This window comes from Pseudonaja textilis, chromosome 1 (genome assembly GCF_049901715.1).
Source record: "Pseudonaja textilis isolate UNSWEBS1 chromosome 1, rPseTex1.2, whole genome shotgun sequence".
NCBI lineage: Eukaryota > Metazoa > Chordata > Lepidosauria > Squamata > Elapidae > Pseudonaja > Pseudonaja textilis.
In genome coordinates this window covers 211621285-211636000 of record NC_141990.1, presented here as the reverse complement: position 1 = coordinate 211636000, position 14716 = coordinate 211621285, and the positions used below count along the sequence as shown (strand labels likewise).

Below are 14716 nucleotides of genomic sequence, written 5' to 3'. Positions count from 1 at the left end.
TTGGATGATTGCAAAGAAATAAACTCTAAACTTTAAATATTGGACTGATGTACTGGTAATTAATACATTCACTCTCAGCTTTGAATTAACAAAATAAAAAGGCTAATCAGTATGATCCTATGAACAAGATTTAGTTATTTGCTTAAAATGGATTAGCTTTTATTTATTAATACTAAATATTTTTAGGTTATTGCCTTTGTTTTGCTGTTTCTTTTTCATACTTTTGTTTTTATTTTGCACTTTGTCGTTTTGCACATTATGGCAGTGCAAAAAATGAAAATAAAAACATAAACATGTGGAACGGGGGAAGCTTCTTCCACAGATCATATCTGCCTTAGTTATTTTATTTTGGCAAAGATATAATACTGTGTAAAAACAAGTATTCTTTTCCAGATGGCTGGCTAATGATAATGCTTAATGCTTAAAGACAGATTCCACGGTTTATGTGTAACTGAAAGAGGACATGATAAGCTTAATTTTGCAACCTAGAAAACTGGTTTATCAGTCATGCAGCAGCAACTTACTTAGGAACTGCAAGATACAGAGAATTCATTTTATTCTATGAATCATTTAATAGTGATTCCTCAATATGTTACAAAACCCTATTTGAGATTTTCTGAGCTAACCCAGCTACAACCACTTTCACACAGGCTAGCTGCTGACTCACAACAATTGCACGATTAACTGAGCATTAACCAGGATAGTCAATACTATCAGATAAGTAAGATAAATATTATCCACCTTTTCACTTCTGTAAGAGCAAACACATTCACAACCCATTTTTTCACCTATGTTCATTCTGAAACAAGTCACACCACATTTAATACACTTTACTCCCAGATATTAACACAGGATTGTGGCTTTTAATTTTACTAAGTGAAAACAGATCCAAGACTTCCCAACTGCTCCAAGAGACAATTATGCATCAAATAAGTTAAAACAATTAGAAAATTACAGAGGCTCATATAAATTGACCAGATTAATAAGCTAATTTATAAAAGGACTTCTGGAGGTGTATATAGCTGCTGTGTTCCTCTTTTTGGACTATAAACACAGAAAATCTTTCAAAACATGACTTTCATCAATGTTTCATCTAAACTTCAAATAATAGTTTAATATTTATTGCTTGTTTTAAATCCAAGGACTATGATTTCCTAAGTTGTCTTGGATTGTTTCAGTTCCTATAAAGATAAAAGTAACTACATGCACATCTGGGATTTTTTTTAACGAAATTCTGTCAAAAATAACTGAAATCTTCTCTTTAAATAATTCTGTATCATTCATATCATTTTTTTGGATAAAACTTTAGCTTCACATTAAAGGAAAAAGGAACCTATGTCAGCTACAAGAAGAAGTTTAATTCTTAATCTGTAGAATTGCTTTTCAAATTAAATTTAAACCAAATTAAGACTTTGCTGTTGTTCTCTATTGGGTTTTCTTTTCTTTGGTAAATGTAAGTAGGATCTGTTGGTCTATTGGTCCACATGATTGGTAGACATTATACATTCTTATTGCTGCATGACTTACAGTGTTTCTGACAGACAATACCTTTCCAATTGCTTCAGTGTGGTGTTGTGTGCATATCTGAAGTCTGCTGACCCAATGCTGTCTTTCTTTGGCATCCGTAGCTGAATAAAAAGCAAAAGAAGAGGAATTTTCACAATACAGTTTCAAGTCCAGTTATATCGAAAGAGTCTAGCTTCCCAAAAATGGACAAATGAAGTTCCCCACCACCATCATAGCAAATGATGAGCTATTTCCACCTCTCCTAAAATCTGTTTTTTTCCAGAAGAATGTGAAAACTCCTAAACAGGAAGGAGACTATGCTGGATATTGCCAGAGGGGGAAAGCAATGTTCAAAAGTAAGTTGAATGCTCAAGGGAAACTAAACTGGAAAAATTTAATGACAGACTCAACCTCAATGGCTACAGTGGTGTATTTGCCAAAACACAAGTAAAATAGCAACAATACGAGCTAATAACAAAAGCATATTCTGTCTTTAAAATTTCATTCCTTTTCACAGAACAGAAACTAACACCTAACAAAAACAATTTGAACACCAAACTTGATATTAAGTTTACACAAGCTAGTCAGTGTTTTCAAAGGTCTGGGTGCAGATATCTTCAAACTACTTCAAAACAACCACTGTGTTATTTTACAAATAAAACCTATGAAGGCCTGCAGCCTTGAGTTTCTCAGAAATCTCTCTTGCTGAATTATGAATTAGTTCAATGAAATAAATACCTGGATTTAATTTTCTACAACATGCCTGCTTCTCTCTCTTTCTTTATACCAACAAATACCCTGCCTGAATTCAGACAGAATGAAAGCAAAGGCCAGTACAGTTAATCTTCAACTTACAACAGTTCGTTTAGTGTTCAAAGTTACAATAGCAACGAAAAACGTATGACCCTTTTTCATAAGTATGACCTTTGCTGCATCCCCATGATCATGTGATCAAAATTCAGAAGCTTGGCAAGTGGTTCATATTTATGACCTTTGCTGTGTCCCAGGATCATGTAATCCCCTTTTGTGACAAGCAAAGTCAATGGGGAAGCCAGATTCACTTAACAAACCAGGTTACTGACTTATCAACTGCAATGATTCACTTAACAACTGTGGCAAGAAAAGTCACCAAATGGGGCCAAACTCATTTAAGAAATCTCTCACTTAATGAAAAAAATTGGGCTCAATTGTGGTCATAAATCCAGGATTATCTGTATAGACCACAAACCAAAGAAGTAGGATTGCATCCTAATGAACAAGAAGCAACGGAACTATTGTATAAAAACCAACCCCGTACCTCTCAGTTTATACTGTTCTCCACTGGCAGCGTTCACTGTAAAAGTATGAGAATCTTCATCACTAGGGGATATCACAGCTCCAGCCAGCTGCAAAGTACCTCTAGGTTTCTGGTTTCTGGACTGTTCATTCACAAAATACTCTAGGAGGCCACCTTCATTGTTTAAGACAAAATACCTGTAAATGGTGAGGGAAAAGCAAATTCAAAAATCTCCCCACTCTTTCAAACATGCAGCTAACTTCCAAATTTGAGACCTTTTCAGCTAATATGCCCACATATAGATCTCAATCCAGAAGGCCGCAGTCCTGTCCTACTAGTGACTATCTGCAAAGACAGCTTTTGAAAGCCCCAAATGCTTCGATGTGAGCTGGAAGCTGAACAGTGCAGTTCCTTTGGAAGACTTGGAGCTGAACTCATGTTGTCCAGCCATTCAATGCCGTTCAATGACATTACCACACAATTCAGAGAGAGGAAGGGTGCTTGCTGTTTGTCCAGTGTTAGGACAATACCACTGCAAAAATTATAATCTAAACCAGTGTTTTTTGAACCTGTCAGTTTTAAGAGGGATGGACTTCAACTCCAAGAATTTTCCCAGACAGCATGGGAAATGGGGAATTCTGGGAGTTGAAGTCCACACATTTTGACAAATTCAAAAAGCACTGAACTGATCTAAACAGAAATCATACACAGCCTGGATCTTGACTTAATTCCTTCTTGGAGGAATATAACTCACTCTGAATTTATTTTATTTTTTGTTAGAGAGTGAGTGGAAGTATGGGGTATATTTTACAGACAAAGGTAATTAATTTTTAAGTATTTCTGCCTCTCAGATATTTGTGCCCAATGATGTTTTTGCCAGAACATGGGAAAATAATCTGTGGAAGGTGGCATAGGGAAATGTACAGGAAGGGGACCAAATGTTCAGAAAAAAAAACTGCCTTCTGCCATTCTTCATCTTCCACTGAAGGATGGAAAAATGTGGACTCAGCCTTTGGGATTGAGCAAGTGAGCTTTCTGTTTTCTGCAATGTTTGCATAATGCCCCCGGAACAACAACAGGGAAGCAAATGATGAGGCAATAAATCAAAACCAACCAACCACATTGTAAAAATGAACACAAGGATTAAAATATTTGGAATATCAAAAAAAAAAAAAAGTCTATAAGGAAAAGGAGGCCCGAATTCCGTTTTGAAGCTTTTATTATCACTGAGGCCTCTGCTGAAAGACTTCAAAAATCCATGAAACTGAAAACTGTGAGGTGGCATGTCATTCATACTCAGCAGCCCTGAAAACTCAAAGCAATGTCCCTGGATACACAGCCAGCTGAAGCTGGGAAGTTTTAGTAGAGGAGCCTTATATTTTGGTACAAGCAAGAAAGCCTTCCTAACACATACAGAAAAATTCATACATATATTTATCAAATCTGTGTGTTGCCGGACTCCCAAAGACTGTGCACATGTTCAAAGGTTTTTCATCTTTCCATTTTTTAAATAGGATTTTGCACATTCTTGGAGATTTTTATGCTTAGATTTAAAAATTGTTCATATAAACAGAAGAAACTGGAACTACAGAGATCATAAGGAATCAGAAGGCATGGCTACTAATATATCCAGATTTCTTAGCTGAGGTTTTTAAATAACAAAGAAGCAGTGAAGACGCCAATAAGTAGAAGCAACACTCCAAACTTTTCCCTAATTTGGGCTAACTTGCAATCACTAATTGAAAGAAATCTGTATTTTAATCACACTGAGCCATACGATATGGCAGATCTATTGGGCAATTTAGATTAGGCAAATGATGCTGTGCTTATTATTGTTATAATAATGGTAGAATATTTTTTAGCTTCAGTGGACAAATGAGAGGACTGACAATGTCACTACTCCAAATAATACCTATGCTATGGAAAAATGTTTGTGTTATTTAAGAAGATTCCATTTTATTACAATGGTAGCACCTCTAAGATCAAGATAGTTACTACTCCATTTAGAAGCTATTGGACACTAAAGATGCAATGGTTTTACATGGGCATAGTTGAACCACTGCAGAACCAATTGTAAACGAGCCTCTGTAGCTCAACAAGATTACACAAGTTCTGAGATTCCAAAATGTAGCTCCTAGACTGAAGAATAAATTTACATTGCAAATATCGGGAACAAGTGGAAAATGGATCCCTAATGTTCAACAAACTGAACTCAAAGCATGAGGGGGGGGAAATAGACTGCAGGAAAAACATGATTTTTTTTTTCCTGTTTAAGACCATGCTTCGGAGAGTATTTCAAAGAGAATAAGCATTTCCAGCATACTGTCATATCGTAACAATTTTTATTGCAGAAGGAAAGACAAGAGGAAGATAAACAAAGAGCAAAAACGTAGCTTCCCCAGAGCCTTTGCAAAACTTTGAAAAACTCTGTGTTCAAATCTTATTTTCAAATTCACATAAATATTCACTAGAAAAAAGACAGTTGTAACTGTGTCACACCAAGACTGCAAATTCTTAGTCCTACCTATTAGGGATTAAACTACAGAACAAAACCATGAAACTTGTTTCTGAATTGACCTGCAGCAAATAACGTTTTATTGTAATTAATCTCAAAATATGAGCTCCAATCTTTTAAAATCTTGTAAACATTATGACTAATCAAAAGTCAATACTGCATTCAAAATCATCTTTCTGTTGCTTATAATAGCAACTGTGCTATATCCTCCATATTCAGATATATTTCATAGCTGTATTTTTCTTTGCATTACCTCTTGAAGGGTAAAATATACAAAGCCCTCTGGTTCAATTAAAAATTTACCATTCCGGAAATCAAATACATGCACTAAAACAACAGATTATTGCTAAAATAATTCTTCATTCACATATTATTTTCTAAAACAATCAGAATATTACTAACAATTTCTGCCTTTTAAATTTCCATCTGAAATAGTGCTGTTTTGGAAAAATGGACTTACCGGTACTGCCAGCCTGTTACAAGATTTGTATATTTCATCAAATAGCCAGAAATGTTTTCCATGTGATCACTGTGACAAATATAAGAACAGAGTTCATCAGCTATAGGCAAATAACAACAATTAAAATATCTCACATACATATTGCGTAGTTTCATATTTGATAGATTAATAGAAGAGACTTCGTAACTCAGCACAAATGTTAAACGACTTTTAAAACAGAAATTCCTGCAAGCTCTTGCTCCTTGTTTGTCTTTGCGGAATTGATTTAGAACTGAGATGCTTTAAATAATCTACCAATCTGAAAACCGGGACCAACATTACTGATGCATAAACTACTAGAATCAGTAATAAATTATTGGACACTTCTTGTTTATAAAGCTTCAATATTAAAGATTAAATTACTAAATACCCTTCGGGTTTCCAACCTTAAAGAAATGTTTTTGGGCTCTTTACCTATTATTCATTATGAAAATGGAAGTTGATTAAGGTTAAAAGAATACCTTTACAAGGTATACAAATAAATCACTGGCCACTATTAATTAAGGAAAAGTACATTTAAAATTTTGAAATGATACACACTTCTTGGACTCCTGAGTATCTATCATAAATCATCAACATCATTATTTTGCTTTGTGTGCCACATCTAGCTTTTCTTGGTATACCGATCTGGTTTTTTATATGAAAAAACCCTTATTTTAGAGCAACATTTAATTTAATGCCAAAAAAAAAAAAAATTCCACTTTTCAATCACCTTTATTTATTTCCAAAAACGCCTTTTTCCTCATAAACATCCATAGAAAATAAAAATTGTGTTTTTCTTTCCGGTATGCCCACTTAAATAGAAGTTAAGCAGAACTACAGGAAAATATACTAGGAAAAAATATACTAAGGAATAGATAGGGAGGGCATTTGTACACTGGTGCTTTATAACGGTTACACATCCTCTTTAAAGCCATTTTTATAAATGTGCAAATTCTCCCACCAAACAAGTTTCCAAATGCAACCAGCAGCCAAAATGAGTAACTAAAATAAGTGCCAATAACTGACACTCACTATATTACACTGTTTGGGTAATGAAACGTCTGCAAGAAAACAACCAAGCTCAGAGAACACCAAAGACCCCTCACTAAAATATGTGCATCACAGAGCAAACCAACTCCATGTTATGTATGTTCTTCTATATGATGGATGCACAGCATCCATTTTTGCACTGTTCCCTAGGAATTATATTAAAGTCTCCCTCAAACAAAGTCTGTCCCCTTCTTGACAGCAACAGAGAAGTGGTTTGCCATTAGAGTTCAAAACCAATTAGATGCTGCCATCTAGCGGAGTAGCAATTATTAACAATCACAAGGTGCCAACAATAGAACGAAAGAACGAAAGTGTCCTTGAAAAAAATTAACACACACACACTTCAAATACACAAAATTAATTTCTACCCAGTAAACCACAAAGAAGAAATATTGCTGCATCACATTTAAGAAGCTTTATAGGCAGCAGAGCATTCCTCCAGGAAATTGAAGACAGGTCTATTTTTTATGTTCCACAATAGAACTCGGGCCTTACATAAAGAGGGGATTTCAAAGAATTAGACCAATCTCAGAAATCACCTAAGCCCCTTATTAGTTCATAACAGATTAGCACTCCGAGTAGAGCTACACCTGAAGGAAATTTTAGAAATCAGAAGCTACAAATGAGTCTTACAAATCTGAATTATCATTATTTCCTGCTCCATGTAAAAGTACCTTAAATGGTCAGAGAAACCATTCCAACCAAGAGATTTAATCATGTCGCCACATCTAGATATCAACAGTGAATTATATAAAATTGCTTTAAAGTTTAATAAATAGCTATGAATGGTGATACCATATTTTACTAGGCTTTTCAACAAAAGAAATCAATACAATTGGAAACTGGCCTCCTAAACAAGCAACTGTAATAATTACCTGAAAATGACCGCAAAAAAACAATTTAACCTATTTTTCATTCAGAAGTCTATGTCACAGACCTGTCCCTCAGAATAATGTACAATGTATGTGAATAAGTGAAACGCATGAAAGGATTCAGAAATATGACTCATTTTAAATTACTTAATGAAGAAATAAGCCAGAATCCAGCTACCTAGAAATGTCCTCCAAGGCGGCAGCAGGAGTCATTTTGTCACAATTTCTGAAAGCATCTGAAACTATATATTTATTTTTGGCATCTTCTCTCCATATACAATAATTTTTCATGTAATAATGCCTTTGAATTCACAGATTGATTGTTGATTGTGCACCTGTTCTAAGGAGTTATTTCAAACCAAAATAATTCATGTAGAAAGTGAGAAATTTATGAATGATGATGAAGACCAAATTAATTGCCTACGCTCAGTAGAATGAAAGTGATATATTTGTATATCATAAATCTGGATGCAGGTGATAACATATTTGTGGCAGAAAACTGTGGAGAAATTAGGAAGGAGTATCTGCGGATTCCGCACACGCGCACACACACACACACACACACACACACCGCAATAGAATAATCCTGAGATGAAACCGAGTCTTGCCTGCTGCAGGAATAACTTCATGTGAATAGTGTAAACGGTTTTTAAAAATTATGCTTTTAAAACTTTTGTGGTCATGAAACAAACTGCTTGGCTGAAATCTAAATTTTGGTTCAAAAATGATTTCTTCTGTCAAAGCTCATTCGTACTGACATCCAGGCTGAAAAACTGCAAAAATGATACTGCATTTGCTACTGTGCTCAGTTAATCCCATTTAAACACATAAATGGTTTTCATAAGCAGCTATGCGGGACTTTCACTTAATTAAAATCCTACACAGAGTCCTCCACAGAAGACAAAGAGCCTATTCTACAGACTCAAATGTGATTAAATTCAAATCCTGATTAAAATACTGTAGTTTCAGAGGCTTATTATTATAGTTTCAGAGGCTTATTATACATTAGTTTCGGAGGCTTATTATTTATTTATATGTACAGTCACCATAAACATCCTGACTCTGGGTGGCTTACAATATCCAAAATAACTAAAAATGAACACTGCAAATTTAAATGAAAGCAAGTAATTGGCAAGCAGGAACGTGCAAGTGTTGAACCTCCTCTGAACAGGACTCTCATCATCCTAGCCCCTGTACCCAAGGAAACCTCCAGGCTGTTCATGTTTTAGTAAGGCCAATAGATTTGGGACCATACATGGAGGTGGGGGGGATCATTCCAGAGGGCAGGCCCCATCACAAAGAGAAGCAATCACTCTCTTTGAGTTTCAATTATTTCTGTAGAATGTAAAGAATTCTTATTTCATGGGAATTAAATTATTCAGTATTTTATAATACATTGTATACACAATTATTTTTGTTCACTGAATGCTTGCATATTTTAAAAAATGCTTAATTCTTAATGTCTCCTGTAATATATGAGCAATGGTGGGGCAGAGCGGAAACTAGATTCCCCCCCCCCCAAAAAAAAAAATCCATCTTAAGAACAACACTCAAATAATTACAGAAGCATTTCAACCAATAAATAATCAGAACTGAAATTTAATGAAACTAGAGGAGGGAGCACCTTATTGATTGGCAGCTTTCTTGTTGATGTCATAATGCATCCTATTCACAAACTATAAGTAAATTTCAGAAAAGTAGCACAGAAAAATTATCAGAACTGGAAAGGAACAAGCAAGCAGAGAGGATTCAACCATGCCTGCCTCAACACAAAATAATCGGGTGAGTATTCTTAAAGTGGAAGAAACAAAGAACCTCCATATAGTAATATTGTAGCACAGGCTGTCAGGAACTTGTGTCTATCTAAAGTCATAAACTATTCATCATAAAAGCTGGATCATAGTAAGATCACTATTATAGTTCTTATTTTCAGGTATCAGCTGACCTACTTACAAATAAGAAGCTGAGCTGAAGGTTGTAAAGATTAAAAAACCCAAAATTTTATGTGCTATATAAATAGGATAGCATTTTATTCCTTAATCTAGGGATGTCCTTCAAATATTCTGAGTTAGAATGCTTATCATTCCTTGGCACTGTCAATTTTGTTTTGGCTGGCAGGAGTTGTAGCTTCATCAGACAGCCTGCCCAGTCTTATCCTGGAAAGAAATGTAGAGATAACCTTGGCGAAGGAATGTATAAGCCTGCCTTTGATTCTGATATAAAATGGGGCAGGTAGAAACTCTGTCAAGCTTTCAAGATTCTTGTTATAACCTGCAACAATAATGAGAGATATACAAGCTGCTTTTGAAAAAACACAGAAAATAGAAAAGCCCAGAGATATCGAATCAAGGCAACAGTTTCAACCACTAGTTAGTCAGAAGACCACTGTAACTCAACCATCATATCACCAACTATTGATGGCAAAAGTTTCAGCTCTACATAGAACCAAAGCTCCTATGATGAGAAGTATCAGACATGAAGAGACAAGCCTAGATAGTACAAAATCAGAGGAAAGACCGACCAGTTCTCTCTTAGAGGAGCGGAGCAAAATTCTAAACAGGGGAGTAGATATGTCAAGTAGAAGCAAACTTAGTACACAGTCTTTGCAAAAAATATCTAGTCTTTTTCCATTTGATATCAGCAAGTTTTCTGCTGATATTGTGTTGCACGAATTACTAGAATACAACAGGACTCTGCTTCCAGGCCATAAAGCAAATCTTCAGCAGGCATGGCGACTTGCACAGCAAAAGATACTACAACAATAAGTTAATCTTGCTGAAAAGTTCAGAAGCTTGTCAGTGTTTTTGCCTCAACCAGTTGTCACTACCAGGTTCCACGATTATTCTGGCCATCCTTCAAGACCAGCATGGGAAGCAAATCAGTTGGGACCAGAAATAAAAAAAAACAATATAAAAGGGGCCAGTTATTTTTCAGCCTTTCAAGGACTAACTACTCAAGTTCAAGATTTGGATTCATTCCTTATTTGTGGAAAGGGATGCAGTCCTCTAAGAAAAGATGGAACTTCCCCAGTTATATGGCAGAATCCAAGAAGCCACTGATCTAACTTTGATCTTTTGGATTAATTCATTATACAGCAACCTTGTAACTTTCAACTTTATAATTATGATAAGCAAAAAATAAGGCATTCATGTATGAATCTCTTTGGAGGCCTGTGAAAACTGTAATTTGCAGTGTAAAGGCAGTCAAAATATATGTAAACTGAGCTACCATCACCACCACCCCAAATTGTAGCAGTTGATTCCTGGAATCCTTGCAGTACTGAGGATTTCCTGACCTTGTCTACCTCAAAAGGGTAACATCCGTTTGGAAAGCCCCTAAAAATTTTTTCTCTGCCTGATCTTATACCAATCAGAATCAAACTGGGGTTATTCCCACCCACCCACCCACGCTCTCCATTTTCCTAAGACTGAATTACCATTTCTTGACCCTTAATGGTTCATCCATTCCTTTATCAAGGTCATCTCTACATTCCTAGAGCAATTTCCACAGAGCAAATAAATCAGAAATACTATGATGCTGTATGAATGATTTGGAAAATGAAATACCTCCAAAATTAATCATGGAAACAAATAAAGATATTTAATAATTTGCACAGAGGAGATCCAATAGGAGCTTTTCTAAATCAACATTGGAACAGAGCACGGTACGCAGGGTAAATGGTACAAATAAAAAAAGCAGACATGGAGAAAGTCTAGCTATTTTTAAAAGCATAAAAGAAAGAAAGCTATCGCAAATTATATAGACGAACCACCTTACTCATCAGAAGATCAAAAGCTCTCAACTTAATGGATTCTTTGGCAAAACTTCAAAAGTTCAATCTGCATCAGTCCAATTATTAATACTTGCACAATCCTATGCATTGGGTAAGAATATAGCAAGGTATACACAGTGCCTACAGGATTGGACCCCCGGCCCATCTAGTCCAACACATTTCACGTTGGCCAACCAACTGCAGAAGGAAGCCCCCGAGTATCCCAGCAAATGGACTCAGCAGCAGTCACATTCCCATCGTGATTTCCATGAATTGGTCAAACCCATTTTTGAAGATAGACAAAAGCTTTTTGAAGGTAATCATCATACGGTAGCAAATTCCGAACCTGAATTATAAATTGCCTACAGAGATGGATTAGCCTCTGGTTCTAATATTTTGGAAAGAGAGAAAATAGCTTCTCTTTGTTCATTTTATCCACAACATGCCTAATTTTGTACACCTGAATCCTACCTCTTTTCATTCTCTTTCTTTTGAGACTAAACACCCCAATTGTCATAAGTATTCATCATGGGAAGCTGCTGTAACCCCAAGGTCCTCTTTGCCCTCCTCTGAACCTTGTTCAACTCCACTATATCTTTTTTGAGCTGCGTTGACCAGAACAATATGTGGTCACATAATTGGTAAGGGCAGTACGGTAATGGCATCTCTATTTCCAGTACAATTTCTTATTATGCCTAACATACTATTGGCCTTTTTTTTTTTTTACAGTGGATGCACACTTTATTGGCACCTTTATCGAATTGTTTACTATTATTCCAATCTCTCTTTCCTCATCAGTCGCTGCTTGCTCTGACCCCATTAATTTGTATGAGTAGTTAGGATATTTAGGATCTATGTGCATCACTTTTTGCATTTGCTCATAGAGAACAACTTCTGCCATTTTGATCCATACCCCGCTAAAATACAGAGCTCTCTCTGAAGTTCTTTTCAGTCACTGTTTTGTTTTTACTTCTTTGAACAATTGAATGTCATCAGTAGGCTTGTTTATTCTACTAGTCATCTCCAATTCCAGATCATTTATCAATATGTTAAAAAACACTCTGTGACAGAACCGCCTGCTAGTTAGATCCCTCCATTGTGAGAAATGTCCATTTAACAATAGCAATAGCACACCGCTTCACAGTGCTTTACAGCCCTCTGTAAGAGGCTTACAGAATCAGCATATTGCCCACAACAACAATCTGGGTCCTCATTTTGCCAACTTTGGAAGGATGGAAGGTTTAATCAACCTTAAGCAGCCGGCAGTCAGCAGAAATAGCCTGCAGTACTGCATTCTAACCACTGTGCCACCATGGTTCATTTACAGATAGTCCTCAACTTACAACCGTTTATTTAGTGAGCATTTGAAGTTACAACAACACTGAAAAAAGTGACTCATGACCATTTTTCACACTTATAACCATTGCAGTATCCCAGTGGTCACATACAGTAATCAAAATGTGGACACTTGGCAACTGGCATCTATTTATGATAGTTGCAGTGTCCTGGGGTCATGTGATTACCTTTTGTGACCTTCTGACCTGCAAAGTTGTTAGGAATCTGTCCACCAATTAGTTGGGTTGGCAATATATAAACCAACAATGTATGTTTGTAGCTTTAAGACAGGATCACTGTATTGATTTGTACTATGTTCTGATTGGTTGATTGTATTGCAAATTGCCATAAGAGGGAGCTAGAGATCATGGCTTGCTCTCTCTGACATTCTGTATCTCTCACATTCTGTTGCTATCTAAGCTGTACCTTGATACCTTTGTTTACTGTAAATGACAAAGGCAACGGGTAAGAAGACTTTGAAATTAGATATTCTTTGGACTGTTAAATGTATATGACCTGGACCATTTATTGGACTGTGCTATTTCTTAAAGTAAACTTTAACTCAATTTAATGTAGCTGTGTGTGGCTGAGTAATTATTTATAACTACTCTCATAAATGTTTCCATGTGCATATCCTTGTTACTCAAGGGTTATTCTGTACACATCATAACAAAAGTCAATGTGGAAACTAAATTCACTTTACAACCATGCTACTAACTTAACAACTGCAGTGATTTCCTTAACAACCGTGGCAACAAAGGTGGCAAAATGGGGCAAACACAACATCTGTCTCCATTAGCAACAGAAATGTTGGGCTCCATTGTGGTTATAAGTCGAGGACTACCTGTACACCTATTCATTGTTTTCTATGCTTCAGCCAATTGCTTAATCACAAGAGGATCTGCTTTTTATTCCAATGGCTGCTAAGTTTACTGAAAAGTCTTTGATGATGGATTTTATCATAGGCTTTAATAAAAAGATGTCTATTGACTTGCCATTATCCACATGCTTATTAATATTCTCCCCTATGCCCTTATCTTTCCTACAGAGTTTGTAACAGGTGCCCACTGATTTTCTCAAATCCACCAGATTTTGGTTACAGCCATAATATCTATACTAACTTCTTAGACCAGGCATGTCAATTCACCTACTCTGGACTGTATTAGTGAAATTTAGGGTTTAAAATATTTATATGTCATCTCTTGAAAAGCACATGCCCTAGTTGTGTACAGTTGATTACAAATATGATTTACAACATTAAAACACACACATATATGACAACCTCCTTACGAAGATTTTGTATTTCTCTAAGGAAGCATCTATCTATTTATTTCTTTGAGACCAACAAAAAGGATGCACAGGAGGAAAATAATCCCACCAGGTTTGGATTTACTGTTTGTGATTCCAAAGAAAGACGTTTTGTCACAGTCATAGATAATTGCATAACATAAATTATACGACAATTAAAAAAGAGATGTGCATTCCACTTTATGGAGTACTATTAGAAAAGGAAATGAAAACAAAATAGTATAGTAATGTTGCAGTATAAATAAGCCTATGATACAGCCCTATTTTACCATTTCTGAGTCTGATAAGCTGATCTAGAAGAAAAATATTTTGAGGGGGGAAAAAAAGGTAGGGAAATCACTCAAAATCCTTCCATATAAGAATTTAAAGCTCTTTAAAAAAAAAAAAAAAGATTTTAAAGCCTTTCTCTCAAACTCAAAAGACATACAGAAATAAAGGGAAAAAATAACATGGAGATACGGAATAAGTACATGAAGGTTTTTTCCATTGTTTTCAATATTGGACAAAATGATAATGATTAAAACAAATAAATATTTCTAAACATTTCACCATACAGGTATAACAGGGAATTAATAGTTTGGGGCTAAAACGTTTTGCAGGT

The 14716-nt window shown here is 35.6% G+C and overlaps 1 protein-coding gene across 2 annotated transcripts in view; it reads right to left on the bottom strand.

Annotated features, from left to right (window-relative positions):
- OSBPL11 (oxysterol binding protein like 11) overlaps window positions 1–14716 on the bottom strand; it is a 56559-nt gene that overhangs the window by 29037 nt on the left and 12806 nt on the right. The window contains exons 2-4 of one of the 2 annotated variants that reach the window (XM_026708127.2): window positions 5758–5826; window positions 2804–2979; window positions 1528–1628 (exon numbers count right to left, since the gene is read on the bottom strand). In XM_026708127.2, coding sequence (XP_026563912.1) covers window positions 1528–1628; window positions 2804–2979; window positions 5758–5826 — 346 coding nt within the window. The remainder of the gene's footprint in view (window positions 1–1527; window positions 1629–2803; window positions 2980–5757; window positions 5827–14716) is intronic. The other variant, XM_026708128.2, reaches the window with a different exon arrangement.